Source organism: Hyaena hyaena, unplaced genomic scaffold (assembly GCF_003009895.1).
Source record: "Hyaena hyaena isolate Hyena2069 unplaced genomic scaffold, ASM300989v1 scaffold_0, whole genome shotgun sequence".
NCBI lineage: Eukaryota > Metazoa > Chordata > Mammalia > Carnivora > Hyaenidae > Hyaena > Hyaena hyaena.
Window position 1 is genome coordinate 4,411,948 of NW_024080632.1, and position 23,349 is coordinate 4,435,296.

The 23,349-nt window shown below is 42.3% G+C and overlaps 2 protein-coding genes across 8 annotated transcripts in view; one reads left to right on the plus strand and one right to left on the minus strand.

Annotated features, from left to right (window-relative positions):
• Positions 1 to 23,349, plus strand: part of IFT81 (intraflagellar transport 81) — a 184,251-nt gene that overhangs the window by 27,254 nt on the left and 133,648 nt on the right. The window lies entirely within an intron of this gene.
• Positions 1 to 23,349, minus strand: part of P2RX7 (purinergic receptor P2X 7) — a 49,161-nt gene that overhangs the window by 3,342 nt on the left and 22,470 nt on the right. For all 6 annotated transcript variants that reach the window (XM_039219615.1, XM_039219455.1, XM_039219307.1 and 3 more), the window contains exons 5-13: positions 22,820 to 22,892; positions 21,459 to 21,555; positions 18,839 to 18,919; positions 18,074 to 18,203; positions 13,804 to 13,940; positions 6,350 to 6,440; positions 4,982 to 5,047; positions 4,747 to 4,896; positions 2,869 to 2,970 (exon numbers count right to left, since the gene is read on the minus strand). In XM_039219615.1, coding sequence (XP_039075546.1) covers positions 2,869 to 2,970; positions 4,747 to 4,896; positions 4,982 to 5,047; positions 6,350 to 6,440; positions 13,804 to 13,940; positions 18,074 to 18,203; positions 18,839 to 18,919; positions 21,459 to 21,555; positions 22,820 to 22,892 — 927 coding nt within the window. The remainder of the gene's footprint in view (positions 1 to 2,868; positions 2,971 to 4,746; positions 4,897 to 4,981; positions 5,048 to 6,349; positions 6,441 to 13,803; positions 13,941 to 18,073; positions 18,204 to 18,838; positions 18,920 to 21,458; positions 21,556 to 22,819; positions 22,893 to 23,349) is intronic.

Genomic DNA, 23,349 nt, shown 5'->3' on the forward strand with positions numbered 1-23,349 from the left:
TCACCTGATGATTCTTCCTCCACATGAAAGTGGAGGCCTTGTCTGTTTTGTTACTGTTCTGCTGTATCCCCAATGCCTAGGATGGTACCCAGCACGCTGTAGGCAGTTAATGTTTGTTGACTTTGCTCTGCTCTCTCCCTTTCCACCAGGCTCCCTCTTCAGGAAAATCCATTTGCTGTCCTCGAAGAGAAGTAGCCATAATTGCCATCATTTATATCTATTCTTTGTAACATAGATCTTCATTCGCAGAGTTTGAGTCAGTACCTTTATTTATTTTATTTATTTATTTATTTATTTTTGCGAGGGAGGGGCAGAGAGAGAGGGAGACACAGAATCCAAAGCAAGCTCCCGGCTCCGAGTTGTCAGCACAGAGCCAGACGTGGGGCTCGAACTCACGAACTACGAGATCATGACCTGAGCTGAAGTTGGACACCTAACCAACTGAGTCACCTAGGTGCCCTGAGTATGTTTCTTTAAATTAAATAGTTCTTATAATGAGTGCTTACAGCAGCACTATTTACAATAGCCAAAGGGTAAAAACAACCCAGATGTCTGCCAACGATGAATGGATAAAAATGTTATGTCCAAAGACCTGTACTTTCAGAGATCAGAGATTCCTATAGTTTGTTAAAAATATGTTATATGCATACAGTGGAGTATTATTTAGCTAAAAAAAAAAAAAAAAGGAACAATGTACTGCCCTCTGCTAGCACATGGATGAACCTTGAAGACAGTATGAAAAGTGAAAGAAGTCAGATACAACATGACAAATTTTGTGTGATTCCATTTATATGAAATGTCCAGAATAAGCACATCCATGCTGATAGAAAGCGGATTGCCAGGGTAAAAAATGATTTCCAGGGACTAGGGGGAAGTGGCTATGAGGAGTCGCTGCTGAGTAGATACGGGGTTTCCTTTTGGGTTGATGAAAACGTTCTGGAACTAGATAGTGCAATGGTTGCCCAGTATTGTGGATCAACTTTTGAATTTTAAATGTCAGTGAATTGTACACTTTACAATGGTTAAAATGGTAAATTTTATGTTATGTGTATTTGTCCTTGCCCCCAAGTTCACATTATACCCAAATCTAGCAAGGACATTTCAAGAATGGAAAAATTTTGGTCAGCCTCTCTCAATAAGAGATATAAAAAATCTTACGTATTCGTGAATCAAATCCAGCAATAAATACAAAGAATAATATATATATTTAAATTGATTTTATTGCAGGAATACAAGGTTGGCTTAATATTTGAAAATAAATTTGTATAATTCACCACATTATAGAAAAAAGGAAAGCTCATTGATCATTTTTTTAAAAGGTAGAAAAAGCATTATTTTAAAATTCAGTATCCATTTATGATAAAAATTCTTAGAAAGCTGAGAACAGAGGGGCTTCCTTCCTTCCTTCCTTCAATTTTTATTTATTTTTGAGAGAATGCAACTGAGGAGGGGCAGAGAGAGAGAGGGACAGAGGATCTGAAGTGGTCTCTGTGCTGACAGCAGCCAGCCAGATGTGGGGCTCGAACTCACAAATTGTGAGAGCATGACCTGAGCTGAAGTAGGACACTCAACTGGCTGAGCCACCCAGGCTCCCCCAGAGGAGACTTTTCTTAATCCATAAAGCATTTTTTAAAACCCTACAGCAGGGGTGCCCAGATGACTCGGTCAGTAAGTGTTTGGCTCTTGATTTCAGCTTGGGTTTTGATCTGAAGGTTCATGAGTTTGAGCTCCATATTGGGCTCTGCACCGACAGTGTGGAGCCTGCTTGGGATTCTCATTCTCTCCCTCCTTCTCCGCCCTTCCCCCACTTGCTCTCTCTTCCCTTCCCCTCTCAAAAACAAATAAACTTTAAAAAACCCCTACAGCAAAGAGGCTTGCTATTACAGCATCTAATAGGTATTGTACCAAAGGTCCTAGCAGATGTAATTAACATCAGGAGCTGAAAGAGGCAAAGAAGGATCCTCCCATAGAGCCTTCAGGCAGAGCCCTACCAACGGTTTGATTTCAGACTTCCAGGCTCCAGCATTGTGAGAGAATGAATTTCTGTTGTTTTACACTACTTAATTTGTGGTGACTTATTATGGCAGCTGTAGAAATGATACAGTTAATGAAGACATCCAGCAATCAGAGCTGCTGAGGAGAGTGGGAATTAAAATACTTCCTTTAGGGACATCTGGGTGGCTGAGTCAGACAACCGACTCTTGATTTCAGCTCAGGTCATGATTTCATGGTTCATGAGAGTGCAGACCTCTGTGCTGATAGCTTGGAGCCTCTTTGGCCTCTCTCTCTCTCTCTCTCTCTCTCTCTTTCTGCCCCTCCCCCTCTCAAGAAAAACCCCCACCCCCTTTAGAGAATGGTTTGGTGGTATCCTATGCCTGTGTTCTGATCCATCAGGTCTACTTGTAGGCACCATATGTTTACCGTGGCAGCATTTTTGGCATGAGCTCCAAACTGGAAACTACCTAAATGTCCATAAATTGGACGTTTGTAAAATGGAAGTGATATATAATGAGAATGAACTATTGCTATATTCAGTGTCATGGATGACTCACAAAAATAATGTTGAATGAAAGAAGCCAGATACTCCACAGAGCATACTAAATATATACAGGATTCAAATTTTGTAATATTCTGGTTGAGATAAAACTAACCTTTGGGTGCAGGACAATGATGACTTTTAAGGGAAGGTAGTGTGATTGGGTAGAAGCATGAAAAGTGCTTCTGCTAATAATATTCTGAGTGCTGGTTACTTGTACTTAACTGTGTTAAAATTCATCAATTGTGACTTACCCAAATTTATAGATATATTTATATTTAATAGTAGCTTTTCTTTAAAAAAAAAAAAAAAGACTGAATGTTTTAACTTACTGGGACTTTTTCACCTTTGACATCTTGTAGACTTCTCCCAAGTAGCCTCTCGTCCACCATTGTAATGTGGGATTCATCCACAAAGGACACATATTTTAATGTCTAGGAAAAAAGGGTTAAAATTTTTAACCATTTTTGTACAGAATTATCAACAATCACACACCTGAAACATATCTAAAGGCAAATGTTATTCCTATGTGCCAAATGACAGACTGTTAGAGAAGCTGACCAAAAACTCTCGCTAGACAAGAATGGATGATGTCTGAGTCTACAGGTAAATTAGCCATGGAACCCTAAGAATGTAATATGCGGGCCTGGAGTCTCCCCACCTTACCACCTGCTGTTTTTATGTCTCCGACATGCAATGTAAAAGTCCTTTGTTGTGTTCCCTCAATTTCAGTTACTCTAGATGGAATAGCTCCAGAAAATTTTACTGTTGCAACTTAAGCTATTTATTATCTTGTCGAATTTCATCCCATCTTGGGCCATGAAATGGTTAATTATTTTCAGTTTCAAAAATGAACTTTTATTTCAAATTGTATAATACATGTGCAGTGGCCAGTGAATCATGCATTCAGCTGCTGGGAAAGAACAATAATATTCTTGGATGAGGAAAAGATAAACCTTCTTTGTTGTTTTAAGTACTGGAGATTACTCCTTGATTGGAGGAAATCATGGAGCCAAGTGTAGGGGACTTGCTTAGTAAAACCCAAATTAAGCAAGTCGAAACAATGCAGATGAACTAAAATGCCCTTTGACAAGTCCCCCATCCTAGGCTCCTCTGCAGAAGGAATCACTGTTGTCACTTTTATGTGTGTCCAGTACCTTTTAGTGTACATATGTTACCCTCCCTATATACAAATGTGCATGTGTATAATAAATGTGGAAAATATAGAGAATACATATAAGATATATAGAATATATGTGTGTACACATATAATATACATGTAGAAAATACATAAAATTAGTATATGTCTGTAGTTGTGTTTTAGCCTATATATCATGGCTATATCATGCCATATATATTATTCTATAGTTTGCCATTTTGCTTTCAACAACATGTTTTGGATATTTGCTCATGCCAGTACCTATGACGTAGTGGTCGTGAAGATGGGTTCTGGATTCTGAAACCAGCCTGCCTAAAGTTGGAGTTTCAGCTCTCCCACTGAGTAGCTGTATGACTTTGGGCAAATTATTTAACCCTCCTGCACCTCAATTTCCTCATCTTTAGAAAGAGATGATAGTAGCATCTATTTATAGGGTTGTTGTGGAGATTCAGTGAATTAATATATACGATGCACTTTGAAGTGGTATATAAATGTTTGCTTTTATTATTAGCCACCTCATTCTTTTAAATGGGTGCCTGGCATTCCTTGCTATGGACCGGTCTTAGTTTCTTTCACCATCCACCTGTTGGACACTTGGGTAGATGCTCTTTCTTCACTGTTACAGACAGCACTGCAGTGGACCAAGTGTGCATGGTACTGCTTGGGCACTCACGTGAGTGTTTCTCAAGAGTTGATATGGAGAAGTGAAAACGCCAGGCTGTAAAGTATGTCCCACTTAAGTGTTATTAGGTACTGCCAAATTGTTCTCCAAAGTCATTATACCTTTTTTTCTGAACCAAATAAATAACGCTGATGAAACTGACAAGTCCTAGACCATAAAAATTTATTCTCTATCTTTCCTCTTTATTTTTATTTCTATTCTTCCCTAAGACCAAAAGGGATTCATCTGAGAGTAGTGGATCAGGGTAGAGTCCAGAGACTTGTCCACCATGGGATTGCACTTGTGATATTGGCCTTATTTTTGCCCGGTTCTCAGTGATCTGACATACTCTCTGGGTGTTTTGGTACCTCCTGATGCGACATGCCTTACCGGCTTCGGCTCCACGATGGTCTCACACTTCTTCCTATAGTAGTATTCATTGACCACACAGCATTCACAGCACTTGAAACGTGGATAAATGTGGGATCGGCAGCATTTACTCGAGTAAGTGTTGATGAGAAAGTCAATGAACAGAGTGGCCTGGGAAAAACCCAGACCAGAGCCATGTTAGTGAGATTTCCTTTTGCCAAATCACTTTCCTAAAGTGTGGGAAAGAATCCCTTACCAAACCAAAGTAGGACAGGGTCGAGCCAATGTACACGATCAGCTGGATAATGTCAAATTTCCCTCCCTGAAAACAGAATGGGAAAGGTTACTTCATTGACATTCAGAGCAGAGCTCTTTTGCTCTAACATGTAATTGTTAGCTCCAGCAGAGGAGGGAGTCTGTGACTGTGACTTCCATAGACGCGTCCAGGTTGTTCACGGCAACAAAGACCACAGAGACTGAAAATAGGATTCCCATTCATCCTGCTTCTGCCTTCTGGGATGTGCTTGAAAACATGAGTGTTTTAAACAAAAAAGCATTGGAACCCACACACTGAGAGGAGAACCATTAAAGGTTTGTTGTTTTCCCATACAAGGTGAGAGTTTCAGACAAGTTTGCCCTAAAAAAGATTTGCCATTACTTTGGAAGCAGAGGGAAAGAATGTCTGCATGGTCTTCCCTTAGGTGCCCTTGTGGTTTTTATTCTTGGTGGTCTTTCCATCCCCTCAGCTTCTATCTCATTGACTCTTGTGCTGCTTCCCACTGTATGACATAAATAATATACTGTTGGACAAGGCATTGTGAGCATCTATGGATTTTTGCATGCCCGGCACCCCCTCCCTCCTTCTTCTGGCGACAGCACTCCAGTTTTCCTTTGGAGAACCATCTCTGTCCATACTTGGTTCACGTAGTCTGGGGGCAATGAGCTGGTTCAGGGCAAGTCCAAGATCAGCCGTTGAGAGTATGGTATGATCTAAACATAGTGATTAGTTCAGCAGTGGGCATGGGGCCCATACTGGGCCAGTCAGAGCCAATGGCAGCTGCCTGAGGCATTTCCTCAACCTTTTAGTAAAGACATGTTCTCTTTGCATTGCTAACCTAGCAACATATAAGAAGCTGCCTTAAACCACTGTGTAGAGATGGGCAGCTGAGAATGAAGCCAAAACAGAGGAGAACAGATGTAAGAAATGGAGGGAGGCAGATTCCTAATGATGTTATTTTAACATCTAGATCCAGCCATGCCTGAAGCCTGAAAACTAACTGCCCCTGAGTTTTTCAGCTATGTGAGATTAAAAAAAAATTTTTCCCCCCTAAGCCAGTTTGAGTTGGCTCAAAGTTGCAAAAAGATTTCTTTCTCTTTCTCTTTTTCTAAGCATCAGAGTATTTTTTAAATTGAATATTAAAATTTTTTTCCAGTCCCTTTCTTGTACTTATCAGATGACTTCATCATGGACAGGACCCCAAGGACATTTCTTCCCCCTCTTATCCCACATGCACAGTCCCAGCTAATGACTATGGTGGAAACATTCACCCTTTGAGGCACTACAGCAATAATTAGTACACAGTCACAGGAATGGAGATGCCAGTGGCTGGGAGCAGAGACTTACGGTGCCGAAAACCAGGATGTCAAAACGGATCCCAAAGACTTTTATAAGAGTCCGTTTTTCAACGTTGTTTTCCTTATAGTACTTGGCATATCTGTATGAGGAGAAGGATCCATGTTTATAAAGATCTATCTGAACACGCTGGTATTTCATGAAAGGAAAACCCCAAACAGGGGCTGGGCTAATCTTCCTTGTTCATCCTCTAGCTCTGCCGCAGTGGACAGAGCGATTACTTTGCGAACATAATCCAAACCCACAGGTTACTCTTTTGAATCTGAAGAACCATTTCTTTTTTTCTTTCTTTTTTTAATTTTTTTAAAAAATATTTTTATTTATTTCTAGGAGAGAGAGACAGAGAGAGAGACAGCGTGAGCAGGGGAGGGTCAGAGAGAGAGGGAGATACAGACTCTGAAATAGGCTCCAGGCTCTGAGCTGGCAGTCAGCACAGAGCCCGACACGGGGCTCGAACACAAGAACAGCAAAATCATGACCTAAGCAAAAGTAGGAAGCTTAACCGACTAAGCCACCCAGGCGCCCCCTGAAGAACCATTTCTGTACGTCACCTCTTCTTCTTCCACAATCACAGAGCAATAGAAAATCTGCTTCTCAGGGCGCCTGGGTGGCTTAGTCGTTTTCGCTTAGATCATGATCTCGCGGTTCGTGAGTTCGAGCCTCGCGTCGGGCTCTGTGCTGACTGCCAGCTCAGAGCGTGGAGCCTATTTCAGAGTCTGTCACTCCCTCTCTCTCTGAACCTCCCCTGCTCGCGCTGTCTCTCTCTCTCCTTGAAATAAAAATAAAAAAATATTAAAAAAGAAAAAGAAAATCTGCTTCTCGTTTAAGATTAAAATGAACAATTTTTTTTTTTTTAATTTCTGAGAGAGAGAGAGTGTGTGTGCGAGCAGGGGAAGGTCAGAGAGAGAGGGAGACACAGAATCTGAACCAGGCTCCAGGCTCTGAGTTAGCTGTCAGTACAGAGCCTGACGTGGAGCTCGAACCCATGAACCATGAGATCATGACCTGAGCCGAAGTCGGACGCTTAACCAACTGAGCCACCCAGGCGCCCCTAAAATGAGCAATTTTTAACCAATACAGGCACAACAAGCAGAGAAATGTTTAAGAATAGCTTCAAGCAAATCTGATTATTTCTTAAGAGGGTTTGGCTTCTAGAACAAAGAGCGGTGGCGGGATCTTAGATACTAATTGCTGGATCAGGGATAGGTGCCCCTCAGCAATCTGTTCTAATTGTATTTTCTTAGATTCTGTATTTGTCTATTTGCATCTGTTATCATAGGGCCAAACTATCTGTTTATATCTTCCCAGAGACCCAGATTTTGTGAGTGAGTGAAAATCAAATTAGGAACCCTCTGACTAATCCTAAATCCATATCCCCAACCACCCCCTCAACCCCTGGCCAATATTTCCCTGGCACCAAGTCACCCAGGGCCAGGTACCAGACAACTGGAGACTGTACCTGTAGCCCAGAGCCTGTCCACATTACTCAAGCCAGCCAAATCCTATGCCATTTCCCCTGCCCTGCCCTGTCTGTCCCATGGAAAACACAACGAAGGCTCTGGGCCACCTCCTGACCGAATCTGGTGCTCCCCCCATGAATTTGTGTGGCATGATGTGTCCCTCCTCTTGGGAAATGTAAGTAATAAAGTTCTTTCAGTGACAGTGACCTCTCCGTGCCATTACTCAGCCATCTTCATATATTAAGACCTGGGCACAAATCACAGTCACCCAAATACACAGCCCTCCCCAGCATTGCATTCAGGAAAAGCAGAATGTTTTGTTTTCATGGATAAATAGGAAGGCTTAAACCACATGCCTCACAAAACTTTTAAATCCTTCTCTCCCTCTTACCACCTTTTGGTGGTGGTTTTTAGGTAAGGCATTTTCTTTCTGAGTTATTAATTGACAATCTATTTACATGCGTGGAGGAAGAAGAAAACAGTTGCTCCTCCAGAATAGACTATGGAGCATTTGAAACTCTAATTTCTTTTAATTCTCAAAATGTGATGTTGAGACCAGTTAGATATTCCCAAGTACTTCAGCACCTGTTTCTGGCTGGAGGGGTTTTGATTTCTTTGCTTCTGATTGTTCTCATTCCATGATTGTTCTTTCTTTTGCTGCTCTTTTGAGTGATTTATTTTTTTAATACACAAAGCTAAAGGGTCTTGGTACAGTGACTCTTGAACTCAGGATAAGAATCACATGGAAAGTGTGTTCAAAAGTAGATTTCTGGGCCTTACCCTCCAGGGGGTGATTTTAGAAGTTCTGAGATGTTCTTAGAAAGGTGTCAGATGGATCTGATGCATGTGGTCAGTGGTCCATGCTCTGAGCAGGATTGTTTTTTGCATGCTGTGATGGTTTGTGAACAATGGCCCCCCAAAAAGGTAGGTCCAAGTGCCTAACCCCTGTACCTGTGAATGTGACCTTATTTGGGAATATTGTCTTTCCATATGTGATTAAGGATCTCAAGATGAGATCATCCTGGATTTAGGGTGGATCTAATGACTGGTGTCTTAATAAGAGAAAGGAGAGAAGAGTTGAAACAGAAACACAGAGGAGAATCCCATGTAAAGAGGGAGGATCATCACTGGAATGATGTAGCCTCAAGTCAAGGAACAGGGAGGACCATGGGGAGTTGGAAGAGGCAAGGAAGGATCCTTCCCTAGAGACTTCAGAGAGTGTGTTCCTGCTGACTCCTTGATTTTAGATTTCTGGCCTCCATAACTGAGAGAATACACTTCTGCTGTTATAAGCCACCAAGTTTGTGGTCATTTGTCACAGCAGGCACAGGAAACTAACATATGGATATACCCATTCTGAATCAGAAAAGAGCATCGGGCATACGGTGTAGGTCTGCCCTACTTTATACTTGCTGTAAATAAACTGAATCACATGTTCACCGAATAAGGACCGTTTGCCATGTATCTTTTGGTAAAGGAGAAAGTTCTGTAATATGATCAACTTCTTCAACTTCCTCTGTTTTTGGAAGTTATATATATTTTTCATATACCTCATTTAACCTGTAATTCCCTTCTCTTTTGAGTGGCTATTTGAAAATAACCTGTCCAACTTTCCATCAGGACTTGACAATTTATTTTTGGCCAAAGATTTCTTTTGATGCTCATTCCAGACAACAAATGCCTTACCATTTTGTTCTAAAAGAACATTAACATCATAACCACCTCAGATCTCCCTAGGAGCTGATGTTCTCAGGCTTAGCTCAGCGACTCAAAGGGCATTTGCTAATATCTGTTTGGGACTTTGCCCTGCGTGCTTCTGCAGACTGTTAAAAAAAAAAAAAAAAAAAGAAAAGAAAGAAAGAAAGAAAAGAAAGAAGCCAGCCTGTGAGCCTGCGAAGACAGTCAGGGGACCACTGATCCAACCGTCTCTTCTTGCTAATGGCCTTAAGTCTGCTCAGGAGAGCAGCAGGGATATCAGAATGTTACCTAAACTAGGAGCTGCTTTCAGGGTCCGCAATGAAACTCCATTGACCCAGCTGAGGCAAAAAGCATCCTGTGTCTTGATCTCAGCTGACCTTGAGTCAAGGGTCTCAAATTCAAATGCCTACAGATGTCAGGCAGATGACAGAAGTGAGTGATGTAGGCCAAGTAAATAAGGAGTGGTGGAGACAGTGGTGAACCAAAAAACACATGTCCTTTCTAAAGGGAACCACAGATACCTCCAGCTGAGTCCTGCTGTGTGGGATATGAACCCAGAGTTCAAATGGTTTAGGGTTTTTTTCACCCCTAAATAGTTACACTTTTCAAGAAAAGTAGGACGTCCAGAATTTTCTGTAGAGTGCCTCAACTTTCAAAACATTGTGTAGGCAAAAAAACAAACAAAAATAAACTCAAACTTAAATGTGCACATGAATCTTGTTAAAATGCAGATTTTGAGGGTCCCTTGGTGGCTCAGTCTGTTAAGCATCCAACTTCAGTTTAGGTCATGATCTCATGGTTTGTGAGTTTGAGCCCCACTCAGTCTCTCTCAGCTCCACTGCCCCCCCTTCTCTGCCTATTCTCTCTCTCAAATAAATAAACTTAAAAAAATAAAATGCAGATTTTAATCCAGTAAATCAAGCATAGGGCCTGAGATTCTGCATTACAACAGGCTCCCAGGTGAGGCCCGTGCTGTTGCTGGTCCTGGGACCACACTTTGAGTACCAAGGTTCTAGATCGGTGTTTTTCACACTTGAGAGGCTCTTACCTGGGGAGCTTGTGAAGACAATTCCCAGGGTGCTTGATTTAGTAGGTCCAGGGCAGGGCCTGGGAATTTGCATTTCTAACATGTTCCTAAGTGATGCTAATGCTGGGAATTGCACTGTGAGAACCGCTGGTCTGGACCATTAATACCAAAGGTATTCAGAGAGGCTACACATTTTTGCAAGATGGTTCCTCTAACATGGGCTCCTGTTTGTGCAGTTACTTTTCTTCTTAACTAGGAAAGCACAGTCCTCAGGAAAGTGCATGGTATCTGTACGGGTCCTACCCTGAACTTGGAGAGGCTTTCTCTGGTCACTCCCCACCCCCCTCTGCCCTGACCCTACATCACAGTATCTTGTTTGATTTTTTTCAGAGTATGTATCATCATCTGAAATGCTCTCGTTGGAGTCGTTTGTTTGCTCTATTGAGGTATAATTTACGTATAATAAAGTACACAAGTCCTAAGAGTTGAGTTATATGAGTTTTGACAAACGAATACACTGTATAACCTCTACCCCTACCCCTATCAAGATCTAGAACATTCCACTATTCCAGAAAATTCTCCTGTGCTCTTTTCCAATCAGTTCCTATTTTACCTCTCCCATCCCCTACTCCTCAGCCCAGTACCCACCGTTGTCTTTTATCATCAATGAAAAGTTGTGCCTGTTCTTGTACTTCATATAAATGGCATCATGTAGTATGACTTGTTTTGATCTGACTCCTTTCCCTCAACATAATGTTGGTGGGATTCCTCTATGCCGTTGTATGTATAAGCAGTGTGTTCCTTCTTTATTTATACTAGCTAGTGCTTTATTGTATAAATATATCATAATTCATTTCTCCGGGCACCTGTTTCCGGACATTTGGGTTGTTTCTGGGTTTTGGTACTTACGACTAAGGCTGTTGTAAACATTCACGTACAAATCTTTGTGTGGACCTGAGATTCCTTTCTTCACTTGAGAGTGAGATTTCTGGATTATAGGATAGATGTGTGTTTAACTTTATAAGAACCTTCCCAATAGTTCTCTAATGTGGTTGTACCATCTTACACTCCCACCAGGGAAGTAGGAGAGTTCCAGTTGCTTCTCCTCCTTGCCAACATTTGGAATTGCCAGGCTTTTAAAAATTTGTTCCTATTCTGAGGGTATGTATCTCATTGTGGTTTAAATTTGCATTTCCCTGATGACTAATGATGTTGCCTTCCTGGAGTTTTTTATTTACTTATATTTTTGTCTTACAAAATACTTCTATTCATGCCCTACTAGAATAAGCTAAGTAGTAACTTTGTCTGTTTTGTTTACCAATATATACCACTGGCACAACAGTATTTTTTCTTCGATATATATTTCATGAGTAAATAAATGAGGAATGCTGATATCAATTTCCTACTGGCTTCATAGGCAAAATGGTGGCCAGCTCCTATTCTAGGGATGTAGCTGGCAACTCTTTCTGAAAAGGGAACAGCATAAGCCTACTTTGTGTCTAGAATCAGGGCACAAAATGATCATCTCTAATTACAGTTGCCGAAAGCTGACTGGCACGTAGAAGCAATGAGAGATCATGGACTCAAAGGCCAAGTTAGTGCTGAGACAGAGTTGTAGGAACAGGCTGAAAAAACAATCCAGACATAGGAGGTAACATGGAAACTTAAGTTAGGATGGCACAGGATCGCCACTGGGGAAAAGCCGGGGGCAGAGGAGTGAACAGTACAGAGGGTCGAAACAAGAGTAGGTCAGCACCAAACCAGCACCAGCTGGTTTAAATGATGAAGAGGAACCAGGATTCTAGTCAATTCTTACAGGGCTGAAGTCCAGAAGCAAGAAGCATATGAGGTGTACTGCAAAGAACCTTAAAAGTCAGACAGGACTGCAGGTGTGGACACAGTGTGGCGTCAGCAGTCTTTAAGATGTTCTGGTACAATAAACCTACCACCTCCCATACAGAAATACAAGATAATAGATACAGATATGTTAAGTCATATCAAAATATGGGAGCGAGGGAGCAGGGATGGGTGAAGACCTCCAGTGCCCAGAAATTAACCCAGAACTGGTTAATGAACAGATTTCACACAGTCCTGACAGACGACAAAATCACATAATCCCCACTGAGGAATGCCTCCACATCTCATGGTACACACAGAACTTTGCACAAGGTCTTTCCTGCTGAAACCCACCAACAGATACTCCAAAGCTTCGGAAGAAGAAATCCCACCCTAGTTACTACAGGTAATGGGTCACCTTGAAAGGAGTTATACAGTAGAACAGACAGAAGGAAAAGGATCCATAAGGTAAGAATGGACCTCACCGAAACAGCAATAGATGGCTTTGAGAAGGAACCAAATATAAAACTGAGAGATGAAAAATAGAGCCCTAGAAAAAAATTTTTAAAGAATATGGTAAAATGTTAAAAACCTTTGATCCAATAACTCTACTTCTAGAAATTTATCCTAAGGAAACACTCTGGAATTCAAAGATTTATGTACACAAATGTGCAGCATAGAATTATGTGTCATACAAAAACTGGAAGTGCCCCAAATGTCCAGTAATGGAGGCACGGGTGAGAAAATCATGGGATGGAAGGGAAAGTGCATGGGTTTATGAGTCAGAGTGATCTAGGTTAGTTAGGATTACGGAGCTACTGTTAGCTCTGCGTTCTGGGACAAATCATTTCACCTTTCTCAGCTCTGCCTGGGAACACTAATGTCCCCCTTCCAGGGTGATGTGAGGTGGAGAAGTGATGATGTTGAGGGCCTAGTATACAGAGAGACCCTCCCTAAGTTGTGGCTGTTGGTATTATTATGCTCCCACCATTGGCATCATTAACGTGATGGTCACAGTGAATTCTGAGTGATCCTGGATATGGGAAAGCAAACGCACCACAGAATAGCAGGTTATAAGCGTGATACCATCTTCTAGCAGCTGCATGAAAGCGTCGGTTAGAGGAAGGGAAATTTACCAGAGGGCTATCTTTCATTATCTCACAGTTGAGGACTTCTAGTGATTTTTATCCTCTTCTCTATGTTCTTCTTTGTCCACTTTTGTTTCTGTTTTTTTTTTTTTTTCAAAAGAAAAGAAAATTCATACAAAAATCCAGTCATTCCCTAGCTCTTAGAGGATTTTTGCATTCATCTTGTTGCCTTGGGAACCAAAACTAATTCTCACTGGCTGCTGGTTATGCAATTCACCCTGGCCTGGAGGTTTGGGCAGACCCAGTGGCCACCATTCTGACCTGGAGCGCTGTTACCTGAAATTGTAGCCAGGGTATAAGGACTCGTTGGTGGTCTTGTCGTCAAGGCGACGGAAGCTGTATTTTGGACGACAGCGATGGAACCAGCTGTCCAAGTTGCAGTCCCAGTAGATCTCAATGCCCATGATTCCTCCCTGCAGAGGACAAGGAGACACAGTCTGTAAGTCCTGCTGCATGTGGGACGCAGCCACCAGACCTCTCCCTGCATAGGAATGATCATTAAGGCAAAGGTTTTCTTTTTAGAGGAAAATATGGATTAAATTTGAGAGTCACGAATGCACAAGGCCATCTAACACACACATGTGGCTGCAAATGCCTCTCCCCACTATTCTTCCCATTTGGGACATGCTGTTAGATTTCTTTTCCTAAAATACAGCTTTCAGTGAATCTCTCCCATAATCAAATGCCTTGAATACCCCCTTCACCCCCATTAAAGATGAAGTTGAAGCTTGTTATACTGGAATTCTGGGTGCCCATCACATGCCTTTTCTGCTTTACCTCCCAACACCCCCCTAGTAAAAGCTCTTATCACAAACTGTCTACACTTTTCCCTTAAAAAACTTGGAATTTTTAGTTCTTCTTAAAAAAATTTTTAAATGTTTATTTTTGAGAAAGAGAGAGAGAGAGTGTGTGTGAACAGGGGAGAAGCAGAGAGAGGGAGACACAGAATCCAGGGGAGAAGCAGAGAGAGGGAGACACAGAATCCAAAGCAGGGTCCAGGCTCTGAGCTGTCAGCACAGAGCTCGACGCAGGGCTTGAACTCACGAACCGCAAGATCATGACCTGAGCTGAAGTCAGACGCTTAACTGACTAAGCCACCCAGGTGCCCCAATTTTCTTTTCTTTCTTTTCTTTTTTTTTTAAAACAGATTTATTGAGATACAGTTCACATACAGTTTAGGCATTTAAAGTGTGTAATTCAACTTTTTTTTGGTACGTTCACATATATGTGTGACCATCACCATAATAAATTTTCCAAATTTCATTGCCTCCAAAAGAAACCCCTGAACTTCTAGTCAACACCCCTTACTCCCCTCTCTCAACCCTAAGAAACCACTAATTTACTTTCTGTCCCTCTAGACTTCCTTATTCTGAACTTTCATATGAATGAACTCATATAATATGTGATCTTTTGTGTCTGGCTTCTTTCACTTAGTGTACTATTTTTAAAGTTCATCCATATTTGTAGCCTATGTCAGTCCTTCATTCCTTTTTGTGGTGGAAGAATGTTTCTTTGTATAGACAGACTACCTCTGGTTTATCCATTTATCTTTTGATAGACATGACTAGTGCTGCTATGAACACTTATGCTTTTGTGTGGACAGATGATGTCCTTTCTCTTGGGTGTCTACTTATAAGTGGAATTGCTGGGTACACTTTGAACTTCTTTTTTTTTCACATTTTTAGTTAAAGTAGGTTTTATTTTATTTTTTAATAGTTTATTGTCAAATTGGTTTCCATATAACACCCAGCACTCATCCCCACAAGTGCCCTCCTCCATGCCCATCTCCCCTCTCCCCACTATACTTTGAACTTCTAAGTCTTGGCCCTTGTCCTTTTCTCCCATTGAAATATTTTTCCCATCCACCTCTCTAACTAAATCCTCATCATCCTCTAAGACCCAATGTACATCCTTCCTTATCCATTCAGCCACCCCATCCTCCTCAATTCAAGGTGACCTTTCTCTTCTCTGAACTTCTAAGGAATCTCTTAATATTTTACCTCTACTTGGTACTTCTTTCTTTCTACAAACATGTTTTGAGCACTGACTATCCTATTTCACCGAATCTTAGATACCATTGCTTATCAGATGCATAATTTTCTTTTTATGTTCCTCTGAGAAGGAACATAACAAATGTTATCAATTAAACTGTGAAATTCCATGAATCTAAAGTATTTCCTGAGTTCAGAAATATTAAAATGTGAAAAAATATGTCTTTGAATTGATGAAATATGGTATTTTAAGACAGTATGCTAGATGCTAGGGATAATAAGATAAGTAACAAGCAGACTCTGACTTGGAGAAAGGGTAAATAATATAGAATTTTGACAATTATCACTTATTGGCACTAAGCCAAACACTGTACATATTATTGTGAATATCTGATGTTTCTGTCACTGAGCATCCAGTTCTCCTGGTAAAAATCCCTGGAATTTTCTTTGGGAAATGTCTCTCCCAACTGAGTGGTTTGGATGGGACTGTCCCCTCTCCCATCTCCAGGAATGGGAACATGATCTAAGCCTGGCCAGTCAGGACTGGGCATCCCTCTGGACCTGGTGACTGGTTCAGGAATAGGCGTGTGGCTCAAGACTGACCAATCAGAGCCCTCTCTGAGACATTTTGCCAGAACCATAAAAAAAAAAGAGGCCCTCTATTGGTTGGGACCACTAGCTAGAGAGTGTGGCAGTCCAGAGCAACATTGTCCAACAGAATATTCTGCAGTGATGAAAATACTCTATAGTCATGCTGTGCAATAAAGCCACCACTGGCTGTGTGTGGCTACTGGGTGCTTGAAATGTGGCTAGCATGACAGAGGAAATAAATATTTCATTCCAATTAATTTAAGTTTAAATAGCTTCATTTGACTAGTGGCTACCATATCAGACAGTGCAGTTCTAAAGGCTCTGGTGGCTTTGTCTTGACATGAGGGAAATCTGCCTGAGAATGACCTCATCAGTAAGGAAACAGCAAAGAGATGAGGAGTCAGATTCCTAAAGACCTCATCTGAGTTCCTGGATGCAGCCATGTCTACTGCTATCATACACCTCATTCAGTCAACAAATATTTATTGAGTATCTGTTATGCTAAGCATTATCAAAAATTAACAAAAAAAGCCAAAGATACCTGCCTTCATGGAACTTACATTCTAGTCAGGGAAAACAGACAAATGGATATGTAAATTACATAGTATGTGAGATAATGCTGGATAGGGATAGAAATTGTCATAAAAATTTTTTAATGTGTATTTATTTTTTGAGAAAGAGAAAGAGACAGACAGAGCATGAGCGGGGCAGGGGCAGAGAGAGAGGGAAACAGAGAATTGGAAACAGGCTCCAAGCTCTGAGCTCTCAGCACAGACCCCGACGTGGGGCTCTAGCTCATGAACTGTGAGACTGTGACCAGAGCTGAAGTCAGACACATAACTGACTGAGCCACACAGATGCCCCTAGAAATTGTCATTTTATTTTTATTTTTATTTATTTATTTATTTTTTTTAGAAATTGTTATTTTAAGTGAAGTGGTAAGGGAAAGCTTCACTGAACCTACATTTGAGCACATGCTGGAAGAAGGTGAGGGAGACAGCTAATGGTGTGTCTGGGGCAAGACATTTCCAGAGAGGAAGAGCAGAAGAAAACTTCCGAGGTAGGAAAATTTCTTAGCTGTACTAGAAGGTCCTTTTCCCCTAGTGTCTTTTATATGCGTTAATATGGGTTTTTTGTTGTTGTTTCTTAAGACAATTGTTTGGTTTCTTTTTGCCACACAGGTTTTTTAATTTATTCTTTGCTTACATCATTTGGGTTGGATGTCTATAACATGCAACTGGAAGAATCCTGACTAATTCAAGTGTGGTAGTCTGAATCATTACCAAAGGTATTCCAATCCCAGGTTCTAATCCTCAGAATCTTTGGATATATTATCTTATAGGGCAAAAGAGGCTGTGGGAGTTCTTGGGGTTTAGGGTTCTTGAGATGGGGAGATTATCTTGATTATCCAGATGAGCCCTACATATTTCCTTTTATAAATGTTCTAAAAAAATCAGTATCTTTATAAGAGGGAGGCTGAGGGAGATTTGACACAGAATAAGAAGTCTAGTGGGACCGCTGAAACAAGACGCCATGCAGCTGGCTTCAAAGCTGGGAGAAGGGGCCACGAGCCAAGAAATGGGAGGACTGTAGCTCTGGAAGGTGGAAAGGCAGGGAAATGGATTCTCCTGTAGAGCCTCTGGAGGGAGCATGACCCTGCTGATACCTTGGTTTTGGTCCAGTGAAACTAACTTTGGACTTCCGACCTCCAGAAGTGTAGAAGGAGAGAAAAAGAGTGTTGTTGTAAGCCAAGACTGTGATAGTTTGTTACAGCAGCCACAGGAAACTATGACACCAGGGATCTCCCCGCAGGTTTGTTGCGTGATTTGATGAGGTAATGCAGGGTGTGCAGAGATTTACTAAATGCTCAGTAAAGGGAGTCTAATAATTAAGACCCAGGGGCCCAGCCTCTTGGCATTTGACATCTTCCATTCCCCGACTCACTGTACAAAGATGTCACCAACCTGAATTGCCGCATCTGAAAAATTATCTCCTACTTCTTGGAAGATATCTCCTAGTCGGAAGATGGGACACTGTGGATTCTGAGTCTTGTGAAAAGTACAAGTGATGTTTACACCCGGCAAGATGTTTCTCCTGCACACAATGAGAAGCAAGCAAAGCAACAAACGTGGCTACTGGAAACGGAGACCCGTCTCTCTCATAGGAGTGAGACAACTGGTAGCTGGTTTCCATGAGAAGCCCCAGGAGCCTCAGCCCCTGGGGTTCACACCCTTGCCTAGACCCCTCCCACACTGTGTGCGGTTGGTCTGTGTGACCAATAGCATATGGCATAAGCGATGGTGTGTCACTTCCAAGATGAAGTCATAAAAGGCTCCCATCTTGTTTACTGTCTGTCTGGCTTGCTCTCTGTCCCGCTTGGGTCACTTGCTGTGGGGGAAGCCAGACACCATTCCTAAGGACACTAAGGCACTAGGGAGAGGTCCCTATGGTGATGAACTGAGCTCCCTGCTGACATCCAGGTGAGTGCACTTGGGAGAGGATTCTCTGCCCCAGTCAAGCCCAGAGATGAACTTAGGCCCCATTGACAGATACCCTGACCGCCATCTGAGGGACCCTGAGTTAGAAACACTCAGCGAAGTCATTCCCACATTCCTTACCCACAGGAACAGTGTGAGGTAATAAATGTTGGTTATTAAGCTTCTAAGTTTTGGCATAATCCGTTACACAGCAGTAGATAGCTAACACAGTCCCACATTCTGGGCACTTACGTGGTGTAGTTGTGGCCAGGGAAGTCGATGTTATTTTTGATGAGCACTGTGAAGTTCTCCGCACTGTTCAAGAGCGCAGGCCTGAGAGAGAGAGATGCCAGGTGGGGATCAGTGGGCCAATGGGACCACAGGCTTCTGGTTTCTGGCTCGGGTCATTGCAATGAGTGAAGAAAAATGTAGTCTAGTGGGCAAAGCTTTCCTAAAAATCTAAAAAAGAGGAAGAATCTCTCTCTTCTTGAGACCTCATGGCATTTACTGTAACCCTTCTCACACTCTGATGTAATTATATGTTTAAGTATGTGCAGTGGTGTGCTGGTAAATGTTTAACAACCAGGTCTCCAGAGGGTGCGGGGGAGCTCTGATACATAGCATTTACTGATGACTGTAGTATAAGCACTCCCACCATCACTGTTCTCAAGCTACTAGCCAGTGTCACTGAACTTGGAGTTGGGAAGGGATGAGCATAAGGGGCTCAGAGCTGGTGTAGGCCAGCTCCAGCACACCCCTGTTTGTATCTTTCCCAAGAGGCTTGGAGTTCCTGCTGGGCTAGGACAATGATTTTTTTTAGTCTTGGCATCCCCTGCCTTTAGCACAGAGCCATACATATAGAGTTGACTCCATCAGTCATTCTCTAGAGGCTCTGACTAGCATAAATTCTCCATGAGTTAGAGGAGCCCAAATCCTAGACTGTAGCAAGCCCCCCCCCCCAACCCATCCATCCATTCATTTGGCAAATATTCACTCTGCTGGGCATAGGGCTGGGCATTGGGAATATAGTGATGAACAAGACAAAGTTTTTGTCCTCGTGGAGTTGACAGTCTGTTAGAGATGGAGAGAACTGCCTGTGAATAAAGAGATACAACTGGTACTTTATTGCTTGGCATGCCTGGGTGGGGGGCAGGTGTATATGATGGGAGTGGCACCGGGAAAGGATGGACATATTTAGAAGGGGGCACCAAGAATGATCTACTTTTATTCCAAAATAAAAAGGATATAACTATAGAGAACACCAGTTGTTGCCTTTCCAACATCCATTCCCCCTCTGTTAGAAGTACTTCTGTTTTCTCCTTTTGGGAAAGCCAGTTCTTTCTCACTCTCAGCTCAGAAGGTTGGGTGAGGATAAATCCATCTCCCACCCATCCTTAGAGTTCCCAGGGTGGGCAAGTGACCCAGAGCTGGTTAAACAGCTTAGGCCAATGAAAACATTCTAGGGCTTTTGTAGGAAATACTGGAAAAAGAGAAAAAAAAACCCTCATTTTCTTTAGGATTGCTAGTAGTAAAGACAGTGTAAACCTGGAGTTTGCACTGGGCCATAGTGTGAGGAAGGCCAAAATGGAAGAAAGAATAACTGGAGGGTGGGGGTGCAATGAGGGTGGGAAGAGACAGAATGAAAGAGAGAGAATAATATAATTTTAATTTGGAGCCTGGACCAAGTCTTTACTGAAGCTAATAATTTTGACTCTTCATTTATAAGAATAAGAAAATAATATTTTCTTTTTTCCTGAAGCCAGTTTAAGTTGTATTTCTGAAATTTGCATAAAAAAATCTTATTTACAACAAAAGCCTACTGTATGCTAGACCATTTACTTTTAGAACATCTTAAATCCCATGCTTTCTGGGCAACATTCTAAGAATAAGAAGACTACACAATCTTGAAACTTAAAGAATCAAAGCCCTTCATTTCTCTTATGACACTCTTAACTTTCTATCTTGAATTATAGCTCTGTGTATACATGTCTTACCTCTTTGATTAGATTGCAAGAGGCTTGGGACCTGCTCCATATCTGCTTGTATTTTTTAGCAGAGTCTCTTGTGCATAGTTACATGTAAGATAAATAGTATGTGTGCCTACGCACGCATTGTTGAGCACTTCCTATAAGCTGGGCATGGGGCTCACTTTGCAATTGCTGTACAAGTGTCATCTCATTTAATTCTCATAACAGTCCCGTGAGGTAGGGGCAACTATTAGCCTCATTTTACAAATAAGGAAACTGATGCTAAGAGTGGTTAAGCCCCTTGCTCAAGGTCACACAACAAGGAAGTGTTAGAGTCAAATTTGAATCCAGGTTTCTCTATTCTGCTGCAATGAACCAATCCCTGTGGTTTCTGAGATTTAACATCAAGTTCTGCCTTCTGGGCCTGACCTTGTGTGTTAAAGAGAAGAATCAGTACAGGGGATCAACAAATGTGTGTGCCACTGTGACCACTTAATCTAAGAAAACTTCTCTTCTCTCCTTCTCTGCCTCTTTTGCCCTCCTTACCCTCCCCTACCTTTCCCCTTTCTTCCATTTTCCTTTCCTCCCTCCCTTCTTGCCACCTTGCATCCTTAATCAATATGGACACTGATCAATCAGAATGAGGTCTGCGGCAGAGCTGGAGGAGGGCTCCGGGGGCGCTCAGCCAGGGGTTAGGGGGCATCCAAGGGTGCTCAGGGTAGTAGTTGTTTACCAGCCAGTACAGAATTATTGCGGTATTTTAACAATTAGCGTGGCCCCCACAGAGATCACTGGTGTGCCTGGGACAGAAGGTCACCAAGTCAGTAGGACCCAAGACTTTTCAGGATTTTAAATCTGTTCACTGGTCAGGGCCACCGCATCTGTCCCAACCTTGCACAGCTCACCGGGGGGGCTCTTCCACTGCCTCGATGGGACACCAGGCAGAGACTTCACAGGTCTTCAGCTTCTCTTTATACTCTACACACCTTCCGGTCTGGATCCCTAGTGGGGGTTGGGGGGTGGTCAGAGGGCCAAAGAAGCACAAGTGTGAAAACCATAGGCACATCATGAGCTCAACCCAAGCAAGAGACTATTTATTTGCGCTTTTCAACCCAAGCAGTTTCAATTTCCACAAAACCTCATTTGAACCACAAACTTACATAAGGCAACCCAAGCAAAGAATGCACTGGACAATAAGCTTTTTTAAAAAAAGATTAGGAGAGAACACAGAGAGACCGTGGATAGCTGTTGGCTCTTTTGGTTTCTTTGCCAGGAAAGATTCTGAGAGAGGAGCCAAGCAGGGTGTGTTCTCTTGCCTGGTATAAACAACTAGAACTTGGCTTGTAAGTGGGCATCTGGGTCGCTTAGGGGTGTATAGTCTGGACCAGGGATGTGCATAAGCCACAGAATGAACATGGCACATCTTCCTGGAGCCTCAGAGCCACTCGCAGATTTTTTTTTTTTTTTTTGATAGTCAGAGAGAGACAGCGTGAGCAGGGGAGTGTCAGAGAGAGGGAGACACAGAATCCGAAACAGGCTCTGATCTGTCAGCACAGAGCCCGATGTGGGGCTCGAATCCACGAATTGTGAGATCATGACCTGAGCCAGTCAGATGCTTAACCGATTGAGCCACTCAGGCGCCCCCACTCACAGATTTTTGAGGAGAAAGTTAAATAGTAAGTAAGGTTTGAATGATCTCTATACCAACTCAAACACACACACATATCTCAAGGAACAGAATGTGACATCCATAGGCCTTTTATTGAGTATGTGTGTATGTTATAACCACTGGTGGTTCTTTTTTTCCCCCTATGGTCATTTTTTAATTGTCATGTGTCTCTTTAAGTTCAAATAAGAGATATAGAAATTCTGAAGGTTAATAGTGGTACTGTCCCCAGGTGCCCTGAGGGTACAATTCATATTCCTTAACCTCAAGGGAAATTCAAAGGGGAAAGTCCAGCATACACGGAGGGTACTGTGGGCCATTCAATTTCCCTGTCAATGAGAACCCTGAAGATGCTAATTCTGGAGGTTTTCAAGAGCTGCCCTCCCTGGGGAATTAGATCACGTTCCTAGTCAGTAGCCAGTTCTCTGGGAACAGAGCAGAGGCATGGGGCAGAAAAACAGGCTCCCCCAGGGCCTGGTGAGGGTGGAAGAAGGCATCTGAGAGCCAGAGTCTAAAGATTTGAACTTTAGGGCATTTGTGAATGTCACCAAGATACCAGACCTCATACCTCCAGGATCCCAGAGAAGAAACAGAACATACCTTTGCTCTGTGGGTCCACCCGTCCCTTTTTACAGCCCAAGTCAGAGGAACAAAGTGTCCTGCGGGTGGGAAACTACAGGGAGAAAGAGTAGTGGGGAGTAAGCAACGCGGGTCCCTAAGATACAGAAAGCAGGTGTCCACACCAAAAATGTATACACGAGTGTTCACAGCAGCCAAAAAATAGAAACAACCCAAGTATTCATGAGCTGATACATAGACAAATAACAGTGTAGTGTATTCATACGATGGAATAGGACTCAGCCATAAAAAGGAAGGAAAACTAACACCTGCTACAACATGGATGAACCTCAAAAACATGACGCTCAGTGAAAGAAACCAGACACAAAAGGCCACATCCTGTATGATCTTAGGGATATGAAATACCGAGAACAGACAAATCTGCCGAGACAGAAAGTAGATCAGTAAAGGCTGAGGGGGGTGGGGAATGGGGTATGACAGCTGATGGGTTCAGGACTTCTTTTTGGGGGAAATTCTGAAAATGTTCCAGAATTAGGTAGTGATACAGCTAT